This window comes from Eucalyptus grandis, chromosome 8 (genome assembly GCF_016545825.1).
Source record: "Eucalyptus grandis isolate ANBG69807.140 chromosome 8, ASM1654582v1, whole genome shotgun sequence".
Taxonomy (NCBI): domain Eukaryota; kingdom Viridiplantae; phylum Streptophyta; class Magnoliopsida; order Myrtales; family Myrtaceae; genus Eucalyptus; species Eucalyptus grandis.
The window spans coordinates 26,757,948-26,780,942 of NC_052619.1; the positions used below are offsets into that span (position 1 = coordinate 26,757,948).

General features: G+C 38.4%; 1 protein-coding gene and 1 long non-coding RNA gene across 2 annotated transcripts; both read left to right on the forward strand.

Annotated features, from left to right (window-relative positions):
* The first annotated feature begins 1,488 nt into the window (after window positions 1-1,488).
* Window positions 1,489-4,546, forward strand: LOC120287761. The gene is made up of 2 exons (XR_005546034.1): window positions 1,489-2,350; window positions 3,220-4,546. It is a non-coding gene; the product is annotated as an uncharacterized LOC120287761 (long non-coding RNA).
* Window positions 4,547-9,694: 5,148 nt separating this feature from the next.
* Window positions 9,695-16,890, forward strand: LOC104416855 (TMV resistance protein N-like). Its single transcript, XM_018861586.2, has 3 exons — window positions 9,695-10,083; window positions 15,242-15,755; window positions 16,430-16,890. The coding sequence occupies exons 1-2, from the start codon at window positions 9,878-9,880 to the stop codon at window positions 15,516-15,518; spliced, it is 483 nt and encodes a 160-aa protein (XP_018717131.1). The 5' UTR covers window positions 9,695-9,877; the 3' UTR covers window positions 15,519-15,755; window positions 16,430-16,890.
* The last annotated feature ends 6,105 nt before the right edge of the window (window positions 16,891-22,995 follow it).

Sequence of the window (22,995 nt, forward strand, 5' to 3'; positions counted from 1 at the left end):
GGGCTCTCGACTTTGATCATATTTTGCTTGCTTGAATAAAGAATCTATTCCCCTCGGGCCATGCAACATTAAGTGATTCGGCGAGATGTGTGGAGTTTGGTAGTTTAATGTTGAATGTCTTTCTCTTGTGTTAATTTTGGCATTTGATTTTGTTTTTTATTCCATGGAGGGTTTGTTCTAGATTAGTTAGGACCGCTAATGGATGGTATTGAACAATGGCCAAACTATGTGTTGAATTTTTGTTGAGTTCGGATTCTATTTTTCCTTTGTTTTTTGCCTCTCTAATAACATTTATGTCCATGAGAATGAAGGTGAGTGTGTGAAGTATGTTTGGAAAGAAAAACTTCTGTGATATTTCAAATTTGTATGGATCTTTAGCTTATTTTTTTGTTTCATAACAATGCAAGAACATAGGGTATGATGCAGGATTTTAATTTTTGTTTTCACCAAGTGGACATGTATAATTTAATGGGGCGTCACTTTGCTGGTCACAAAGTGAATAAGAAAACTTGACTGGATCATAATCTTGTGCGTTATTTTACTAGTACTTACTATTTTTTTTTTGTTAAATGAAATGAAAACAAGTAATGGTTCATTGGAACTGGACCGGACTAGTTCTCGGTTCCAAGACCAGCCGATCTGGTCCACGATCCAGAAAAGTGGGAACAAGTCCTTCCAGTCCGATTCCCAGTTCTTGGGTGGAACCGAACCAAACCGGGAACCGATCACCCCTAGTTTATCGCGTTAGTGTTTTTTTTTCTTTTGTTAAAAAAATCATTTGATTGAAGAACCATTCCAAAAAGAAATTGCTATTTGTATTGTTAATTGAGCAAACCTAATGAGCATTTACATCTCGAGCTTTTGCCAAACAAAAAATTATATAGGTACCCCATGCATATATTAAAATACACTATGCTCGTACATAACTATAGATGGACGAAATCATAACTTGAGATAATGAAGATGATTCGCAGGTTATCAATTAACGTCTTATCTTTTAAATATGAATACAAAAGAATTATCTACTATTTATTGTCTTACCTTCTAAAAGAGGTTAAAAATTTTACATACTAACAAATATCATGACGCTGCATGTACATAAGAAATTGATATTTTAAAAGTTGGACAAAGTAAATATATTATTTGCATGTAATAAACATGACAGTACCATTTTGCTATACTTCTTGTCTTGTTTTATTGTGCTTTAGCTTTAAATCCTAAATTTTTTAGTATTTAATACTAAATGCTACAAATTTTGAGAAATTTATACAATGTTCTAGTAATTAAAAATCATTTAAAATGCTTTTACATGCTTACTTTGTTTGAAATATATGTGATCTTAAACAAACGAAAGTATTATATAATCAAATCTACCATAAAAGTTATAGTGATGTCATGTGATTGATTTAAATTATATTGTTACATAATGGTCAAAATTATGTTATTTCGTAATATTTAAATCATTAAATCATGGAAATAAATAGTTGGTGAAATACACAACATGAAAGAATGCGATTGAGCATGCCACTTACTTACGGCTCCATCACCATCAATCGATCGTCTGTACCATCTCCGATCGGTGACACCCGCCGTCAAATCTCCCTCGCCGGTCACCGCAACCTCGGCCGCGACAGAGCAGAGAAGGGACGCTCATCACCACCGATCGAAACTTCTCTTGTGCTCTTTCTCCCTCGCTTGGTGCGTGCGTGAGAGCTGAGGAACCGAGCGAAGCAAGAATGCACGCGCACAGACCGAGAAAAATATCTTCCTCTCTCATCTTGAGCGCTCTGGACCAAATCCAGTGTCCATGCCCGCGGTCGAAGCCAGTTGCATCTGAATATCTTCATCGAGCAATTTCGTCGCTGAATTGATTCGTCTCCTTAGCTTCGGCTTCGTGAGATTCTCCAAGTCTTTCAGTGTCTTCATTTATTAGCAGGTAACCATTCAGATCGGATCTCCCCAAGGTAGGACGGAGTCGATTCATCGAGACTCGATCATACAATTGTTCTGTGTTTGCCTTTTACCGAGAGCTTCAAATTGTTATCTCAAATTGCTCATGTTATATTGCTTGCCGATTTATAGGAATTCCTATTTGTAGAACACCTCACCCTTCATGATCACCACTAGTTCGACGTTTTGCCTCAGAGATGATAATGACGAATTTGTTTGTATCATCGATCAAGCCGAGATTGCATAGAGTGATCTGGATGTTCTTGTTTGACATGCTGATCATATATTGTGAATTTTGATGCTTCATCCTTTGATGGCAGGGAGTTCTCTTTCCCTTGGTGCTTCAGTTTACTTTGTCTCCTTTGGTTGTGTGACTGAATTGTCGTCTCGTATAATAACAGTAAGTCACTATACATTGGTGGTGAATAAATCACAACCAAGCTATACCAAGTTCAATCTCGTTTTGATGCTCATTAAAGACCATTCCACCAAAGTTTGAGAGAGAGAGAGAGTCTTCAACCTAATTTAAATTCAAAATAAGCGGAAACGGTATGAGAAATGCTCAGGGATTGGAAGTTTAGTTAAGTTGAGAAATTATGGATATATGAAAGCAGTTAAGTTAAGAAATCATGGATATATAAAAGAAGTTAGGTTAAGAAATGGACATCAACCTAGTAATAATCAAAGGGAATTTAAGACTTATGAATAGAAGATATGCAGAGGAAAAAGATATGTTGAAATTACGCCGGAACACTACCAAAATTACTGCTGATTCCTTTGAGTATTGTTGTAACATCGATGTCCATGTCTCCATTCGAGTGTCATTTGTACAAACTGTGATTAATTTCAATTCCAGCAATGTTAATGTCCTCGTAATCTTGTTTTCAGTTAATTTGGTTTGGCTCATTCCTTTGAGTTTAGTATTCTTTGCTTTGATTTCCTTTATTCTCTGCATCGCACCTTTAAATAAATCACAGTACTTCCACTTTAATTTCTGAGCAATTTGCTATTCCTGTCATTTAGATCGATTTCCATCAAACCATTTCATCCATTGCTTCCAGGAGCTAGCACGCATACATGCACACAATCAAAGCCATCTTTTGAAAAATTGTTTGTGAGCAGTTTAATCACTTTAGAGCCAAGCTAGAATCAGAAAGTAAGCTTGTAATTTGTTTCCCCAATTGCTTGACAGTCTGATCAATTTACATTGAGCAAATTTGCTACAACAATATCATATAGATAAACATGCTGATGTGCACACTATAATAGGATTCTACAGTCAGATGACATCGGTTCAAGAGGTGGCTCCCACCACATGACAGTTTATCCTAACGAGGTTCAAGAGGTGGCTCCCACAGTGTTATACTTTGTCACATGTGGCATTTTGTTTGCATTGTACACAAATGTCAGTCCATTTTTTATGCGCATGCATGATGTCATCTGTTCATGTATATCATGCTCAACATCTTACATAATGAATAATGATTTTTCAAGCAGGTTTGTGGTACATAAATATGTACTGGCTTTATGGTATTCAATAAGAGTAGTGATTCCTGAGCCAAAGGAATCTACCGAATCTATGTTTACCAAATTGAGCTGGCTGTAGAAGAACTTTTTACATGTCTGCTTGCTAAATTCCAATTCAAAATCTGTAGTTTCTACTTTCCCTTTGATATTAAGAAGAGCAGTGTACTAGACCTAAATTTGGTGATAGCAACTTGGAATTTTCTTTGCAGGATTTCAGTGCATAGATTTAATTCTTAGCTCATAAATCCGAAAATTCTCAATATGAATATTAGTATCTTTTGGCTTGATCAACATGACAATATGAGAGAGCAAACTTGCTTCATGTCATAGGGTGTGTTTGACTGATACCTTCCGTGACTCTGATAATGACTTATTCTTGGAAAATCTATTCAATAGTTATTTTATGAGTGAGTGAATAGATGATATGTAAAGATTATCTGTCTGATAGTTTTACGAAATGAGACTGTATATTATGTTTTCCAGTTTAAAAAAGAAGGAGTAGGTAAAAAGGTATTTTGGTTTTATAATGTACCATTAGTTCTTGAATTTTTTGTAGTCAATTGAGATCTAAACAACCTAATTTTATTTTAACTCCTTTACAACTGTGGTACTCTATCCTCTTGTCTTCGTCAAAGAGTTTATTTGCACGTCATAAGTTCACGCTTGATCAAAGGCTGGGGCACAATTACAAGGAGATAATGGAGTGCCACGAAGGAAATGATGATTGATGAGGCGGAGAGCAAGGGTGATAGTCTCTTTGGACTGCTCTGTTTTGTCCGAAATTCCATGAGGTAAGAATGGAACAAGATCATCCATGAATTTCGAATGATGGCTTGGGTGTAGGGTGAGAGTATAGAGCTTCGATAGCCATTGACAGCTGCGTGAACAAGATTATCTCCCACTGCCAGTGCTTGTCCCTTCTCTATTTCATCTTAAGAAACCCCACTGCTTTCTGTCGGCCAGGTGTTCGTGATTTTGCCTAAATGAATCCAGCTTCAAACACCCACTCTTCCTACCCCAAAAAAACAAACAACTACAGGTTTAAATGTGTTGACTACTATTATTTCAATGCCCGGGTCAATTTAGATGGATCAGGATATTCCATATACATTTCGTGTAAAAGTTTTTTAGGAGGATTGCTGCTATCAATAGGTGTAATGCTGGAATAAAACCGGCATAATGTGATCATGTCTTGTTGACTTGTCCTCGATGAGAATGGTTCATTGTGCTTGGGCGGCAGAAAATAATCTCATCCTGTTGGTGCATACCCACGACCATGTATTTGTTTTTCTTCCCAAACCTGTTAAGTTGTTCATTTTAAATTGATATAGTAAGGACTTATGTTCATCACATGTTTAAAAAGTACCAACTATGAATGTAAAGTTGAAGTTAACTCTCAAAAACACTACTCTGTGGAAGACTCTAATTGAGCCGAACAAATCGCAAGAGAGACAACAAAGCATGGGGGCAAGTTTCTATTGGTATATGGAAAGTGGTGAAGTTCTGGTTATGTTCCATTTGAGAAGGTTATCTTGTCGTAGTTTTGATTTTCTACTGCTGTGCTATCATTCCTAGAAAATACGATGTCGAGGTGGATTTGTTTTCTTATGACTTAGAAAGTAGAAATGAGAAATGAAGTTTGAGTTGAATGGCCTCGATTCAATGCTAGCTGACCCCAAGTTTATAATGCATCAATTGTGGTGGCATAGATGGATATATTCTTGCATGCTTGAATTACTTGGATATATGGCATATGCATAAGATATGGGTAATAAGTTTAAGGAAGATATACATGGGGTTGTCGAAAAAGGCCATACCGAATCGACTTGAACCAAACCTCTTATTTCTGAGGGTTATTCTTTGTGTTCAGGTATTATGTGGAAAATCGGGTACCATAAAATATCCTATACTCTTCCAGATTGCTCCCAAATCCATCATTTGGTCTCTTGCTCCGAAATCCATCTTCTCCGCTGGAGACTTTCTAGCTCCCAAATCCGTTGTCTCCATTGTAGACTCTCCAAGATCATGAAGCTCTCTCACTCCTGTATCTATCTTCTCCTATCTTCTCCAAGATTGTGAAGCGCTCTTACTTTTGTTCCTTCTCATTGTCTTTGCATGCTCCATGCGTCTACTCCTACGACTCTTCTCTCTCTCTCTCTCTCTCTCTCTCTCTCTCTCTCTTCCCCCCAACACCCCCTCATCGATCCTCATGACTTCCACACAAAAGCGTCAAAGCAAACTCTCAAATCCATGAGGAGGTCAACAATCCAGTCCGGGTAAAGAGCAACTCAAACCAAATTATTCTGCTTGGTATCTACATTCCACTATCGTCAATTTCTCGTTTTTCTTCTTTTGTTGTTCTTGTTTTTCTTTCATCACTGTTGCAATTGCTTGGATTCGCGATCCAAATGAGGAGATTGGTCCATTGATCTTTGCATAAGTTCCAAGTGAGATTGATCACTAGAGGAGTTTGATTTTGCTCCATACCGTGAAACAAAATTGGTATAAGTGAGGAGTTCAATTTGGAGATGTGGTTTTATGGTACTATAGTGGCCACTAGAGAATAGGAAAAACCACCAAAAATATATAAAAACAAAATAGGGTGATCCGATAACCTGAATTGTATTCTTTTTTCGAGTTCTATTTGGGTTAGTCTAATCAAAAATTGAAAAAGTTGTGAAAAATAATCTAAAAAGGTAAGTTAGTCAAATCAAAATATGAAAGAGCCGTGAACTAACAATTTTTTGTTGTGAAAATGTCAATTCATTTAATTTTATTGTCAATTAATTTTAGAATATCATACTTTTTCAAAATTGAAGATACATCTTCCCATCTCACAACCATTCAAATTTCTTTCCAAATTGCCTTTTTAAACATTTATCTCTTTTGCACACACTTAATATTTTTTCTCTCTTTTTTCCGTGTGCGTTTCATTTCTTTTTCATGGGTATGCATGTGGTTTTAATTGTTCACAAATCTGACGATTTACAACATGTTTCCATCATGTCTAGAATGGGTGTCGTATCCATTGTAAAACCCTAAAGAAGAAAAAAGTCAATCGGCATTTGCCAGTTTGAAAACCTGAGGCGCGGTATAACATTGCACCACAGAAATCCCCACCGGCTTCTCTATCATTTTGGGCATTCCCACATCCCAACTGCACCACCACATGACCAGAGAAATGGAGAAGTGGTTTGCAAGCACGACGTCATCGGCTGACGTGGCCTGCACTTGTTATTAACAAATTACAAATTGACACATGGCGTCAGAGAAATAAATTAAAAATTCCCTAATCCACCTAGACTCTCTTCCTTCCCCTTCCATCTGCACGAGCCCAACGTCCGCCCGTCCTTCAGTCATCGCCACCGGCGGAGTCGGAGTTGCCGGCGCCGCATCAATCCAGTTTGGCCGTCTCCTCCGCCGGCTACCTCAATTCCATATCCGGCATCGAGGGCTAGATTTGGTCATGAGAGAAGCCATGGGTGAAGCTAATATCTCTCCTTCCACCACTCAACAGAGATTCCATGGATTAGAACCGCTGGCCATGGCTCCGGATCTGGAATCCTGGCCGCAAGCCCGTTGCTTTGCGTCTCCAAATCTGCAACTCAAGCGCTAGGACAGCGGAGAGGGTGGACGCGGAGGTCGGTTGTCGCTCATGGCCATGGCTTCAGATATGGAGTCTCGGCCGCGAGCCCATTGCTCTGAATCTCCAATCTGCCGCCGGGACGACGGAGAGGGTGGATGCGGAGGTTGTCGTCGCCCACGGCCATGGACGCGAAGCCCACTAGTCTTTGTCTCCTAATCTGCCGCTGAGACGCCGAGACAACAAAGAGGGTGTGCGTTCAGTTCTATGAACGAGAGGCCGCCCATGGCCGACCGCTGCTCTGTATCTTCATATCTGTGGATGAGCGCTCGCGGCCAAGGCTTAACCGCCTCGACGACAGAGAGGGTGGACGCAGAGATCGGCCTGGACGTGACGATACCATCGCCCAACAGCTTTGATCTGGTTTGCTGCTCAACGGCTTTGAGCTCGAGTCTTGGCTCGTCCATGGCTACCGACGACGAGCTCAACAGCTTTGCCGCAAACCGTGATGGCCACGGTGGGGCTGTGGCTTAAGGGCGGCGGCGGCGGCGGCTTGGGCGGTGGAGATAGCCAAGCTCAAGCGGAGGAAAAGAGAAAAATAATAATTTTTTGAATTTCCACGTCATATATATGTGCCAAGGTTTAATTGGATATCAGTAAATAAGGCGCAACGTCAGCCGATGACAGAGAAACGCTACTCCCCAATCAGTTTTACTTTTCATGCGAATGACTGAAACGGAGATATTTAAAGAAAAAACCAGAAACTTTAATACCAGCCAATGTAATGGATTAGCAATTTTTAATATGATTAAAATTATTATCAAAAGTTGATTCAAAAAGCATCATGAAAATATAATCCAAGAGTAGTCATGGAATAATTTATTATGTGCATATTCCCATTGTTCTTGGAGCTGCGGTACATTTGCTCTCCGGCAGCAAGCCGAGCTTGTTGAGCCGGCAGGACCCCGCCTCCTCCTCTATAATTCCCTCATCCCGCGCTCATTTGCTGTGCCCATTAGTATAATTTCATTTCCTTAATTAATCCTATATAATTTTCTTAGATGCTATTTATAATAATTTCCATGTTGGGTTGTATTGCAACCCGAAGGTTGCATGACAAATGGTAATTCCATTCCCTGCATTGGTTATGGATTTTGGGTGAAACAAGAATTCAATTGTTCCAACTGCCTTATAGAACTTTTTAGCCACTTGAAAAAATGAAATATATATTGATTAACTTCTAAAGTAAAAGTGCACGAGGGCTAGAAATTGATTTTTTTTTTTTTTTTTAAGTAGTTGTGAATTGTTATTTATTATATAAGTTGCCAAAAAAGAAAAGAAACGAAAGGAAAAAAATCTCATTGGTCGCGAATGACGTTTCCCGGAAGACAGGGAAATATTATTGGGAGCCAATGGAGTAGCTTACTTTTTTAATGAGATTAAATACTTTATTTTCCAAATAAGCAAAAAAGAAAAGACGGACAAAAGATCTTTTCTTTTATTAGAATTCAATGTCCACGCCCTTCCTTTTTTGGTTGTTTTGGTTGGGGGGGTGGGTGAGGAGATGGGGGTAGATGAGAGCAGAAGACTTCATCGTATCTGTGAACGCGTGTGAACAAATAAAAGTCTTCTCTTTTTTATTAGAATTTAATGTCGATTTGGAAAGAAGTGAAGACGAATGGACGACTTTATGTTTGATTGAGTCAGTTTGGCTTTTAGCTTCTGATTGTGAGTCAGTTTAGCTTTTAGCTTCTCGAGGAGCACGGCATTATTATTGACGCTTGGACTATAAATTATCAAAACGATTCCTACCTCATTCCGATTTTACTTTTCTTTACTCCACATGGGCCGAAGGAAACTTTTCAAATGAATTGCAGTTTAAATTTCACGGGTCAGTCTCTAGCCCGCGTGAATAAGCTGATGAGTTTTATTAGCTTTTATTGCTAATAATTTTGTTGAACGTATGTTTGATTTTGTCGGTAAAAATTCAAATGTCAACAGATTTATCAGAGGAACATGAGATTATTATAGACGTTTAGATTAGATCATTGGTTCGATATTTTACCAAATACCAGATTTGGACACCTTCAAAAGGTTTTCTTTCCTTGAAGCCAATCATTCGATTAATAAAAAAACACTAGCCTCCAATCATGACCATATGAAATTATGACGATAATAATAATCTATCTCAGTTTGGTAGGTCAAATTCATTAACAATTCAATTAGCAATAAACTTGATGTAAAATAATGTTGATCAAGACATCTAATTAATGTAGAAAAGGTTCATACGCAAATAGGTTAGATCTCGCACGCTAATATTATTAAAACACCTAATAATACTCTTTCTTAAAGAAAGTCATGCAACTGGATGTTAGAGAATATACAAAGAAGATCCAATGGGGAATAAACTACCCAAAACAAGCACCAAATCTTAGGCAACTCGTTAGAATATATGGAGAAGATCAAATGGGAATAAACCACCCAAACAAAGTACCAAATCTTGGGCAACTCATTATTGTTCATTGTCAACTTCTGTTTATGATTCTAATAGCGTCTTCTTTTTCCAACTCCAAAACGAGTTTCAAAGTCTTTGTGAGTTTCAGAGAAGAGAACGTTGGCAACAACTTTGTCACGCATCTATACGCAGCTCTATTCCATGCTGGAATATACTACTTCGACGTTCAACGAAGGGAGAAAGATGAAGGGAATCTAATGATCACAGTTCCGAGGATGATCGAGGAATCAAACCTTGCAATCATCATTTTCTCTGAGGACAACGCCTAGTCAAGGTTGTGTTTGGAAGAGGTGGTGAAAATCATGGAGTGTAAGAAGCAAAGAGACCTCAAGGTCTTTCCGGTGTTTTATAGAGTGGAATTAGGTAGAGTGAGTGGATTGAAAGGGAGTTACCGAACTCGTATTGAATATTTTCAAAAGAAGCTCGACAAGGATGTGAGGAAATTGATGAGATGGAAGGATGCTCTCCAGGAGGCGGGTAGCTTGTCCGGGTGGTACTTGGATGATGAGTAAGTAGTAATTTTGGCGCTAACTCTCTCTCTCTCTCTCTCTCTCTCTCTCTATTGAATATTTTCAAAAGAAGCTCGACAAGGATGTGAGGAAATTGATGAGATGGAAGGACGCTCTCCAGGAGGCGGGTAGGTTGTCCGGGTGGTACTTGGATGATGAGTAAATAGTAATTTTGGCGCTATCTCTCTCTCTCTCTCTCTCTCTCTCTCTCTCTCTCTCTCTCTCTAAGGTTGGCATGTAGAATATTATTTAATCAATTAAGAACAAACGGATCCATACATGATTGTAAAACACCAAGATCAATAAATTCAGCGGAATTAAAGCGTACCTGTTTGAGCCATTGCTTTACTTGAAGAAAACTAGATCACTCTGATAATCAGGGATCTATTGGAATACCAGATCTTCCTCTCTATGTCCTATTTCGATATAGCAGCTTTCAATGAGATTAAAGCAACTGATAGGTATAACCTACCCTTTTATAGGCTAGAGAGGGGACCTAGCAAACCCTAATCAACAGCGTGTCAACTCGGGCCCTTCCCATTACGGGCTTCAAATCAAACACAATTGCCACACTTTGCTGCTCAACTAGGCCCGTTAACAATAGATGCCAATACCCAATTCAATCAGATCACTTTAGGGTTTAACAAATATTGGAATATCCATTAACCCGATTATTTAAAATAGAAAATCAATTAATTAATGTAAGCCCATATTATAGGAAATTTCTAACATTCTCCCACTTGGGCTACATTAATTAACTTATTTTATTTTGAAAAGATTTTATTTTGAAAACAACACTATCAGGTTAATAACTAAAATTTTGTTTTATGTACAACTTTTAAAAAATAATATTCCAATAATAGCATCTCAATATCAATCCAATCCTATATAACCTCAATATAGGACTATGGAGATCAATGTGTTAAGAAAATACCACAACACAAGACCTTCCATAATCACATATAATAAGTATTATATTTTCATGGATCATGGGCCTAGTAGTGTAGTAAGAAATAGTGCCAACATGTGATCAAGATATACACTATTTCTTATCGGTCCTCAATGCAATTTCTCAACGACATGAAACTGCATTAGCGCAATTTCTAAACAACATGAAATTGCCTCAGTGCGATTTCTAAACAACATGAAATTGCACAATTATGTCACAATCCAACATGAGATCTCATAATTAGTGACATCCAGTCATCTTTAAACTAAAATTTGTTTAAAGATACTGTTTTATATTTCCATTTCTCTATCAACGGGAGAAAGGATAACAATAGAATCAATAACAACAATCATTGAAAATAAATGCTTTAATAAACATCATAAAAGCATTATCGTCCGCATATAACTATAATATCCAGAAATACAAACTATATAACTCCCACTAACAAAAAGAAATCAAAAGATTCTAAAACACCCATATTCTTTACATGTTCTTTAAACAAAATGGGTCGTAAGCCTTTTGTTAGAGGATCAGCCAACATGGATTCAGTTCTGATATTTTCAATTACAACATCTCCATTTTTTTTACCAAGTCCTTAACAGTATAATATTTGATCTCCATGTGTTTGGACGCATTACTAATCTTGTCATGCTTGGAATAAAACACAGCTGCAGTGTTGTCACGGTAGATCACCATAGGTCTAGCAATAGAGTCCACAACACGCAATTCTGAGATCAAATTTCTGAGCCAAACTGCTTGAACCGACGCGCCATAGCACGCTACAAACTCAGCATACATTGTAGAGTTCGTAATCAATGTTTGTTTTGTGCTCTTCCAAGAAATAGCACCTCCGCCATCATAAAAATATATCCGAAGTTGATTTTCTATCATCGAACAACTAGCAAAATCAGCATCTGAATATCCAATCACTTTTAGGTCCTCAACTCTGCTATAAATGAGCATGAAATCCTTTGTTCGTTGTAGATATCTCATTACCTTCTTAGCTGCAACCCAATGTTCTTGACTTGGATTCGACAGATATCTTCCAAGAGTATTCACAGCAAAAGCAATATCAGGTCTGGTACATACTTGTGCATACATAAGACTGCCAACTGCACTAGCATATGGAACATTTTTCATAACTTCCTTTTCAACATCATTCTTGGGGCATTGATCTATGCTCAATTTATCTCCTTTCACAACAGAGCTTCACACGACTTACAGGTCTGCATATTGAATCTTTTCAAAACACGATCTATATAACTTTTCTGAGATAATCCCAGAACCTTCTTAGATCTGTCACGATGAATCTCAATGCCTAGAACAAAAGAGGCTTCCCCAAGATCTTTCATATCAAACTTTGTAGATAGAAATTTTTTGAAAGCAAACTCTATATCTTGCTTCCATCTCTTAAAGTTTGATCCAGTTAACATTTCCACCGTGGCATTGTTGTTATTTACAGCAAAGGTAACTGTTTAACACACACAATGCAATATGATCAATTATGGGCAATAAGCAACTCAACAAAAATAATCAGTACATCATAAACTCCCCTTTGGGCAGAGTGTATAATGCACCATTATTTTTCCCAGCATGAAATTTATAAAACAAGGAGAATTACATATAATTGTCAAGGATCCATCCCCTTTGGGCAGACAAATCCTTTAAATCATACATCTCCATAATATCAACGTAGAGAGGAATTACATATAATTTTCAAAACATTTATCCCCTTTGGGCAGATAAATATTTTTCAATTATACATCCCCATCTTTTAAATATGGGAATAAACTTCATGCTATTTTTCCAAATTAATATACACAATAACTCCCTTTGGGCGAGTAATTGTATATATTAATCTTTTATCAATAGGGAACTCCAAAATTTATGCCCAAAATTCATCAAACAATATGAAACACTTTACAACATGTGCTTCCAATGATCATATTGCACTTTTTCAAACAACAATTTATTGCCACAATTTTTTTTTAAAAATTTTTTAATATTATTTTTATTATTATTATATTATTATTATATTATTTAAATATTTCGGACTTCCCGTGGGCCCAGGAGACCCGCGAGCAGCCCTAATCAGACCGCGGGCCAAACCCGCGAGTCTTAAACCCTCACGCGGCCCACTCCTTTTAAATAGAAAATGGCCCCATGTATGGAGAAGCCCATCTCCCCTTTAATTTAAAATTGGCCCATGAAATGGGCTACGAAATTAAAATATATATATATGGGCTGAAGCCCATATTCAGGCCTAAGCCCGGCTGGAGGTCTTCTTCAAACTCCAGCCGGGTCACGAATTTGCAGAAAAACAGGTCATACGACCGGTTTCGACCCGAAGCTCCGAAGGCACAAATTAACATGGTTTTGATAAAATTTCCTCATGGGTTTTGCTTATAACATCAATTTAATTAACTGGATTTAATTAAACTAAGAAAGATCAACTAAATCCACCACATGCAAGCTTCAAAGTTTCGGATCTAAACCTCTCATGGCTGAAAATTCGGTTTTCTTAAATTTAAGCCCTAAAAACTCAATTTAATACAACAAAAGATACTGAAACAAAGATATAACAATACCCATACAACGATTTGCATCGAACATCAATCAATTGCAAGTAATTTGCAAATTCTAGAACTTTTTCACGTATAAACCCTAGAATTTCAAATCTAAAATTCTCTCTCAATTCTCAACGAAATTATGCAAATTATATATGGTTGGAAAGATCTCAACATGTAGAATAAAAGCCCTATGGTTATAGGATTAATCAAGCAAAAAAAATCTACACGAAAAAATAATGCCCATATTAGGCTCAAAGAGGAGGGTTTCGAATTTTTCCATAACAAGAGAAAATTTGGGTTCTACAATCATATACGATCTGCTCTGATACCACATGTAGAATATTATTTAATCAATTAAGAACAAACGGATCCATACATGATTTAAAACACCAAGATCAATAAATTCAGCGGAATTAAAAAGCGTCGCACTTTTGGCCATTGCTTTACTTGAAGAAAACTAGATCACTCGATAATCAGGATCTATTGGAATACCAGATCTTCCTCTACATGTCCTATTTCGATATAGCAGCTTTCAATGAGATTAAAGCGGCCCGATAGGTATAACCTACCTTTTATATGCTGTAGAAGAGGACGCAAGAAACCCTAATCAACAAATGCCAACAATCGTCCAGGGCTTCCCATTACTAAGCCAGTCAAACACACAATTCTTTACACTTTTCTGCTCAACTAGCCCGTTAACAATAGACGCCAATACCCAATTCAATCGGATCACTTTTAGGGTTTAACAAATATTGGAATATCCATTAACCCGATTATTTAAAATAGAAAATCAATTAATTAATGTAAGCCCATATTATAGGAAATTTCTAACATGGCAATGGTAATAGGAACGCCACGGTGGTGGGGAGGGGGTGTGGTGAACGCAATGACGGCGATGGCGGGGCAGTGGCAATGGCGGCAGAGAGAAGAGAAAGGGGCGGGGGAAATTTAGGTTGAGTTTAAGGGTAAAGTAACAAATGAAATTCATATTAGGTATATATATCCACAAAACACAAAATTCTGAACGTGCGAATTGAGATACTTGTTAAACGAAATTGCGCAAATTTCAAATAGGTTAAGTGTAGTCAATATCAAAGACAGTACATAATACATAAACACCTGGTCTATTCTAATTTACATCTTTATTCTATTCTCCTACATATATAGTTATAATCGAAGCTGAAATAATATTCACTGTGAAGGGTGAACCAGTTTCTGTGAATTTGCTGTTTGTTTTTCTGTTGGATAATTGGCTACATTAGGTTGGTTGTTTGCCGGGCCTCAGTCGAAAGCAATAATAATTACGTACGGATTTTACATTATCTTTCCTTTGTTCGTTCTATTCTTCTTTTTGGGAGCACTTCATTTCTTCTTAGGCATGCTTAACAAATGTCCTCCGTAACATGTCTTAGTTTAATATAGTGTCTCGTGACAACTCTGCATTTCTTTCCGCATTGGCACCATCACGGCCTATATGGAGCGGCAATGTGAAATTGTATCCTAAAATGTGCTCGTGTCCCTTTGCATGGAAATCTTCATGATCTATTATTCTTAGACCGAATTGTTGTTGCTCGCTTCATTTAATTTGACAGCTTGGGCACCTTATGTTATCCATGTCTCTGTCGTCTATCATGTTAGAACGTCGGAGGCCAAGATAATTGAAGACATCGTCAAAAAGATCTCTGAACTGAAAATGTACGATGTGTTTCTGAGCTTCAGAGGTAAGGATGTCCGTGAGTACTTTGTTAAGGGTCTGAACGAGGCCTTGGTGCAAAAGGGCATAAAGACTTTCATGGATAGCGAGAACATACTGATGGGCCAGGATTTCCCATCGAAACTGAAGGAAGCCATTGAACAATCTCGCATGTACGTTGTCATTTTCTCAGAAACTACGCTGAATCTTGGTGGTGTCTGAAGGAGTTGGTGCAGATCCAAGGGGAGAAGAACAGAACAAAACAGCTGCTGCCGATATTTTACAAGGTGGCACCGGGGGAAGTAAGGGGACAGAATCCACGGGAAGTGAGTGGAAAGAAACAGAGTTATGAGAAAGCATTGACCGACCACATAAGAGCGAGTTTGGGAAGCGCAAGGTTAAAAATGGAAGGAGGCTCTCTAAAGCTGCCAATGTGAATGGAATACATCTGCATGATGGGTAAGATTTCGAACACATTCACCTTCTCCTTTCAGAAATAATTTCTACTGTTGGGTAGAGGAAGTGTTGAGACTTGGGTAGCTAAATGCATGATGAAGGGTCCCAGCAATAGACCGAGCCAACCAACCCTATGACATCGATTTATGCCTTGTTTTTGTCGGGTATAAGTGAAGGGCCACTATGTTGACGTATCATTCTATTATGATTGCTGACATATGCTTCGAGTGGGAAAGAGAACTTGAAATTTAAAAGTTGAGTCGAGTCCAATGCATCCCATAAGAAGTTTTCCGCAATTCCATCAAATGATCCATATTCATCAGCATCAATATGGCCATTATCCAGCAATTGCAAAGGTATACAGTCAAGTCCTCAATATAAATTGAAGGGCATATATATCAAAACTTGGATTTCGTTGATCTGCTCAATAGGAGCATATGCTTTTCTCATTCTCCAATTTAAAGTGGCCAATATATATATTTTAGTAATTCAATAAATTTTATTGTTACATAAGCCAATATTAACTAGAAAAGACTCAACCTAATCAAAACACTCTTGGCCCGTGAATGTGCTTCTTGTGAATGTGCTCCTCTTACCGGATTATGATGTTCACTTCATGCTAGTTGATGGCTATATTTCATAATATTCATATTTTTCTCACTTTTTTGTTTCGACAGGAACATGTCTGGTTGCATCGCTAGGATTGTTAAAGAGATGGAGAAAATGATGCAAAGGATCGAATGACAGCTAGGATGAAAAAGCTCAAAATGTCAGTTCCATCAAACGGAATATAATTTTATTACGCTGAGATTGTCGTATGATATTACTCTTAAATGTCGTGAATAAAAATTGTCGCTTTTCCTCTTTCCTCTCTAGGGTTTCTCCTCTTCATCTTATCTTCACGCAGCTTTCTTCTTCAACCTCCATGGAGGGGAGGGTTTAAGCTAGCGTCCCCTCCCTTTTTTCCTTTTTCTTTGGCTGATTTTGTTCTCTATTATATTTGTCTTGCTTTCCTCTCATTTTGCGGAGCTTTCCTTTTCTGATTTAGTCTAGATTTGGAAGCTCTTCTCTCCCATTTCAGAAAGGTTTCTATCTCTATCCAATCTAGATTTGGGGATTTTTGCATGTATGATTTCAGGACTTCACTTCCTTAGGTTTCGTTGGTGTACAAGTCCAATTCAAAGGAAATTGGAGGAGCTTCATTTCGATCTCACATGTGTCATATCTATGCTTGTTCACCTCATTACTCTGAACGACGATGGTGTTGGGGATGTTGAACCTAGGTATGTACCATCGAAAGATATAAATTAGATTTGATTGAGCAAAACTTACTATTTCATAATTTTGAAGTATGAAGTATTGGCAATGAATTGGATTAAGAGCAGTGACTGAGGTCTATTTGATAAATTCTATAGAACAACTTGGAAAACCATAGCCATTCAACAAGCACTTTGGATTAATGCAATTTGCATCACAATTCATAAAAAAAGAGGGAAAAATAGTTCCTCAACCAATGTCAATACTAGTAAGCATGATGCGAAATTTGTATTTCATAGTAATTTTAATTTAAATCGAAGGAGTATACATTCAAAATTTTCTAGTAGAGATTAATAAAGGGAAAAGTAAAAGGCATTAGAATCAAAATCATCCAATTTGCTTCCCTTAGAATCACTTCCTCAACAAGTCGTCACCAATCCAAACAGGCATGTTTTGCTAGCCAACGAGCAAATAACAGTTGGTGCAAGTGAAACCCATGGTCTCAGCATAGTTAAGACCATCTTTCTTCTTTGTTAAATTGTTTAGCTTTCCTCTACATCTGCTTCTCTTGGAATATCTTCTTCCTCGGTGTCTATTGTCTTCGTTTGAGTCTCTTTCCTTGAGAATCCAATTATTTTCTATCGGTTAACAGTGTTGGAGCACGACCTTAGAACATCCTCCTGATGCTGGCATTTTAGACGATATCAACACTTCTTTAAGCTTACTTTTGATGCTCTGAGGCGAACTTGGAAATGGCTCCAATTGTTTCATAGATGCTTCTCAACTACAGACAAACTACTGCGTAGGAGATATTCACGCCATACTTGATTGGATTCCAACGAAATCAGGCTACTCACATGCCAAATCACCTTTGGTCACATATTAAATATATGGACGTCACACCAAAGCATCGGCCACATATTAAATATATTTAGTTCTTTTAACTTTTTTATAGCCAATTGAGATCTTAAACAACCCAATTTTGCTTCACCAAAAAAAAAAAAACCCAATTTTATTTTAACGATGCTAGAGTTACTAAAATTTGATATCTTGTGATATGTTAATGAGGTGACAGTTTTTTCTTTTTCTTTTTTTGACAAAATGAGGTGATGGTTGACGTGGCAGATTACGTGGGCATTTGATACAACGCCTAGTATACGCGAGCGAGGAATATAAAAAGAAAAGCATATCAGAATGGTTGAAGATCATGAAAGCGATGGCCTTAAAGAAACTCGATTAATCTCTGGTGCATCGCGACTCTCCTTTGCTGCCGAGGTACTCGAGCAAAGGCCATGGCACAATTACAAAGGGATAATGCAGTGCCGCAGTGGAAATTATGATTGATGAGGCAGAGAGCGAGGGTGATAAGAGTCCCCTTGGACTGCTTTGTTCAGTCCCAAATTCCACGAGCGAAGAATGGAAGATCATTATCTGTGAAGATAAATAATGGCTTAGCCGTGGACTGAGCGTTTAGAGCTTCGAAAGCCATTGACAACTACGTGAACAAGATCATCTCCTACCGCCAGTGCGTGTCCCTTCTCACTTTCGTCTGAAGACACCCCACTGGGTGACGCCCACCTGATGTTTGTGATTTTGCCTCCCTGAATCCAGCTTTAAACCACCCGAGAAAAACCAAACCCATTGTTTTTAATTCAAGGATTTAAATGTTGACTACTAGTATGGTGAAATCAGTGCTCTTATTTGTTTTTTAAAATACGTAGCAGCTTGTTCCAAAGCAAAGTGACCTTCAATCTATTGTAACAACTTTTGGAAGGAATGCAGCTGTCCCTCGGTGTAATGCTGGAATTAAACCGGCGTAACGTAGTCATGTCTTGTAGACTAGTCCTTGATGAGAATTGTTCTTATGGTGCTTGGGAGGAAGAGTCTATTATAATCTCATCTTGTTGGTAGGTATGCATTGATATCTATTTTTTTTTTTTATTCAAATGTATTGTGTTGTTCGTTTTTATGTTGTTCTAGTAACGACTTGTGTTTTTCACAGGTTTAGAAGTTCCATGGTTGGATCATTGAAGTCGACTCTTGAAAACAGTACTTAGCAGAAGACTCTAATCGAGCCTAACATATCACAAGAGAGACAGCAGATAAGGGGGGAGAGTTTGTGTTTGTATTTGAAAATATGTGAAGTTCTTTTTATGTGTCATTTGAGAAGGTAACGCTGTTGGAGCTGTGATTATTTTTCCTTTCTGCGTAATGCTAGAAAGAATGATGTGGACATGAATTTGTTTTCTTATGAATGAGAGATTAGAAATGAGAAACTAAGTTTGAGATGGATGGCCTCAATTGAATGTCAGCTGATCCCACGTTTATAATGCATCAATTGTGGGTGCACAGATAGAAAAAATTTTGCATGCTAGAATTGCTCAGGGAGATGGCCTACACATCAGAGATGGTGGGTAGCTTTGTTGAGTAAATGGTTTTGAAAGAGAATGTGAATTCAAGAAGCTCACTCTTTCCGAAGATATGGGTGATGATACTAAATAACATATACATACAAAAGGCTTCTCTATAAAATAGCCTACAACATTCTTATAAAATAAAAGTTCAGGATTTTGCAAGTCTCAACTGTTGAATCACAAACAAAATTTGAGAATCTCTCTCCCAACTGTAAAAGATTCTTCTCCCTTCAACACCACTCTTCTGTCCCGTGGAAAATAGTTAAATACACAAATCACCATGTGATATGAATGTCCATTCAGGTGAATGTATTGATCAATAATTTTTAATTTAAAAAGTTGGGTTGTGATCCTCAAAAGAATAATAATACTATAAGGTTAACTTTATCTCATCACTTAGTCCTGTTAAATGAAAAAAAAAAAAAAGATAAGAATTGTATTAAGAATATCAATATATCATTCCATGAAATATCAAACGAGCTCTTCCTTTTCCACATTTTAATTTTGTGTTAGAATCCCCATTCGACACCAACCCACAACCAAAAAGTGTGAATTGACCATGAGGTGCGAAAGGCACCTCATATTGATTGTTCAAATATGTAGTATCAAACGTTACTGCTTCATCAAAACTTTCATATAATACCAGACTTCCTGCATCTGCCTGGGAAACATTCTTTAACTTGGAACTATCTTCCAATTCCATCAAATAGAAGAAAAAAACGGTCATTTCTCTTTGTATCCTAACAAAACAGTTATGATTGGTTTCACCTAGGGGTGTGCAAAAGAACCGGGATCCGCCCGGACCGTCCGGAACCGGACCGGAACCGCCCGGAACCAGTGGTTCTTGAGGGAACCGGTCCGGTTCCCGGTTCCAATTTATGAGAACCGGTGGGTACTGGTCCAGTTCCCGGTTCGCGAGGATAGCAGCTCCGTCCATCCCTTTCTTTATTTGGCTCCTCGCCCCACTCGTCGGCACCTACGTTGCCAACTTGCTGGGAAAAGGTGTTGGTTGATTGCTTAATTGGTTTGCTGAGGCTCTTTTGACTGTGTTTATAATCAGCTTGACTTCTTTGCATTTTGTCATCTCATAAGTTACGGTGATCTCGTGTTTTTAGTTTTCTCTTTTCTCTGGCCAGAAGTGCTTAATAGTGTTTTGCTCTCGAGAAAAAGGATAAAAGTTGCATTTATCACTTTGACATCAGTAAGTTTGCACTGTTAGTGTGTGCTTATCTGGGTTTGTCCATGGATTTTGGCTTTTGACTGTGTAGTTATGGCTTCACAGGTTGGTGAGGTGCTGAAAAAGCTCTAGACACCAAACCATATGCGTACAAACATTTATCATTTATGTTGAAGTAGATGTGATCATTTATGTTGAAGTAGATGTGGCTCTAGTTGAAGATAAGGTAAGGGAGGCTTGGTGTAGACGATTTAGTCATGTTGAGTGAGGGCCTTCGCATGCTCGACTGGAGATGTGATCAGGATAGGAAGACATGCGTCGGAAGGCATTAGGGAATACCTAGAAAGGAGAAAATATTTAGTGGTTCGTGCGCGCCAAGTTATCCGCTGACTTGGTGCGCACAAACCAATGAAATACTGGCACGTGTCCCCGAGCGGGACCCGCTAGAAAAGGAAGGCGCTGATTTTTGGTCGGCTCGGCTCGGCTCCACCGCGAAGAAAGGACGGTCATCATATTCCTCCCGCTCAAAATTTTTTTCTCTCTCTTCACTTGAATTTGCTGGGTTTTTCTCTCTCTCCTCTCTCGCCTCTCTCACTCTTCCCTCCCTCTCTCTTTCTCTCTCCGACGAACGTACGCGACCTCCCAGTCTCTCGTGCCCTCCCTCTTTCCCACCGGCGAACCACCGCCAGCAACCGACGAACTACCGCACCGGACCGGCGAGAGGACCGCGACCTCCCTCTCTCTCTCTACCCTCCCTCTTTCCGACCGGCGAACCACCGCACGGGACCGGCGAGAGGACCGCGAGCAATCGACGAACCACGCACGGACTGGCAAGAGGACCGCGACCTCCTCTCTCTCGCCCTCCCTCTTTCCTACCGCGAACCAACCCGAGCAAATCAGACCTGGGTTTTTTTGGGGGATTTTTTTTTTTTTAAAGGCTGAGGGGGTTGGGCTTCTTTGTTTGTGCTGGCTAAACGACAGAGAAGGCGATCATCGAAAGGAGAAGCACTGGAAGAGGAGACTGATGAGGACGAGGAAGTCATCTACAAAATCGAAGTTCCGACGAACAGGTGACTGCGAAGTTGATTCGGCATTCGGTTAGATGTTGTGTGTTTCGGATGGGTTTGGAGCTGTTTCGCGAGTCGTGGGTAAATTTTGGTTCGGGGGTTTAAGATGCTAGTGTCCGACTTCGGATGGGTTAAAGTCTTTCGCGGACCATGTTGCTCGTAACGGCTATTGAGATGCTGTGTGGTTCGATCTTTTCTTTGATGTTATGATGTTGCCGAAGGTTTTTTTTGTTATCTTTTCGGTCGATCAATGTGAAGGACTAATTGTATGTAATTGAGACTTCATAAACACATTACCACCTGAAAAGGCTCGGCTTTTGAGTAGTCCATGTGATGTAGCATTTATAGTATGCGTCGAGGCTTTTCTTACTTATGTGTTAATAGTTTCTTTTAATAGTCTCGAAAGATTGGTACAAGTCAGAACACCTTTTCACCACTTTGTGAAGAATTCTAGTTGTATGGGGAAGCGGGTTGATATTCGACCCTTGGGATTCCGGTTCATGATAATGGTCCTAAAAGGGGTTGATCTTGAATTTAGTTTATGTTCAACATTTTGTCATGCTAGATGGGTCAATCCCCAAATTTTATAGGTATTATTGTCAGCAAGAAACGTAACAAGCCTTTTTAGATTTGGTCAGTGTCGCGACCTACCCTCGGGGGGAGGGAACAGGTTTAGGGGTATTGCCTAAAGGACAGGGCTAAGACCCGTGATCGGGCGCGGCTCTCCAAGCCCATACCCCGTGACATTGGGATATTCTTTAGAATTTTTGCACAAAATGAGTCGCCACTAGCCTATTGGGGTCGGCTAGAAACCAAGTGAGGTATGGGAGTGTACCTCACTTCCTACGCAACCAGAGAATCTAGATTCGGGGACTTGATTACACTAATTAACCAATTAGTGCCCTTTCGGTACCTAATCTTGTTCATTTTAACAAAATGATTTTTTGAGAGGCAGTTTGAATTGATTTTATACTTATCCACTAACATACGAGGTGATCATGCGGGTGCGCAATCATTAAAGTAATAATCATAACTATCAAGATCCTAATTGCCATAAAATTAAACACATGCAATCAAACATAATTAGATATGCAAATAAAACATGCAACGTAATCAAAATACGAGCACATAAAGGTCTAATTACGCTAAAATGACAATACATGGCAAGTCCTAATCAAACCCCATCATTTTTTGATTTTTGAAATTTTTAATTTTTTAATTAATTTTTCGAAAATTTTTTAAAGAAAAATAACTAATTTCTGATTTTTAAATATTTTTTGAATTTTCGAAATTGTTTTTAATTTTTAAATTTTTAAATTTTTAAATTT

What these genes read in the sequence shown, in the direction of transcription:
- LOC104416855 (XM_018861586.2), top strand. Translation starts at nt 9,878, where the DNA reads ATGGAGTGTAAGAAGCAAAGAGACCTCAAGGTCTTTCCGGTGTTTTAT. An exon ending in GGGTGGTACTTGGATGATGA is followed by an intron (nt 10,084 to 15,241) that starts GTAAGTAGTAAT and finishes CTATCATGTTAG; the next exon opens with AACGTCGGAGGCCAAGATAA.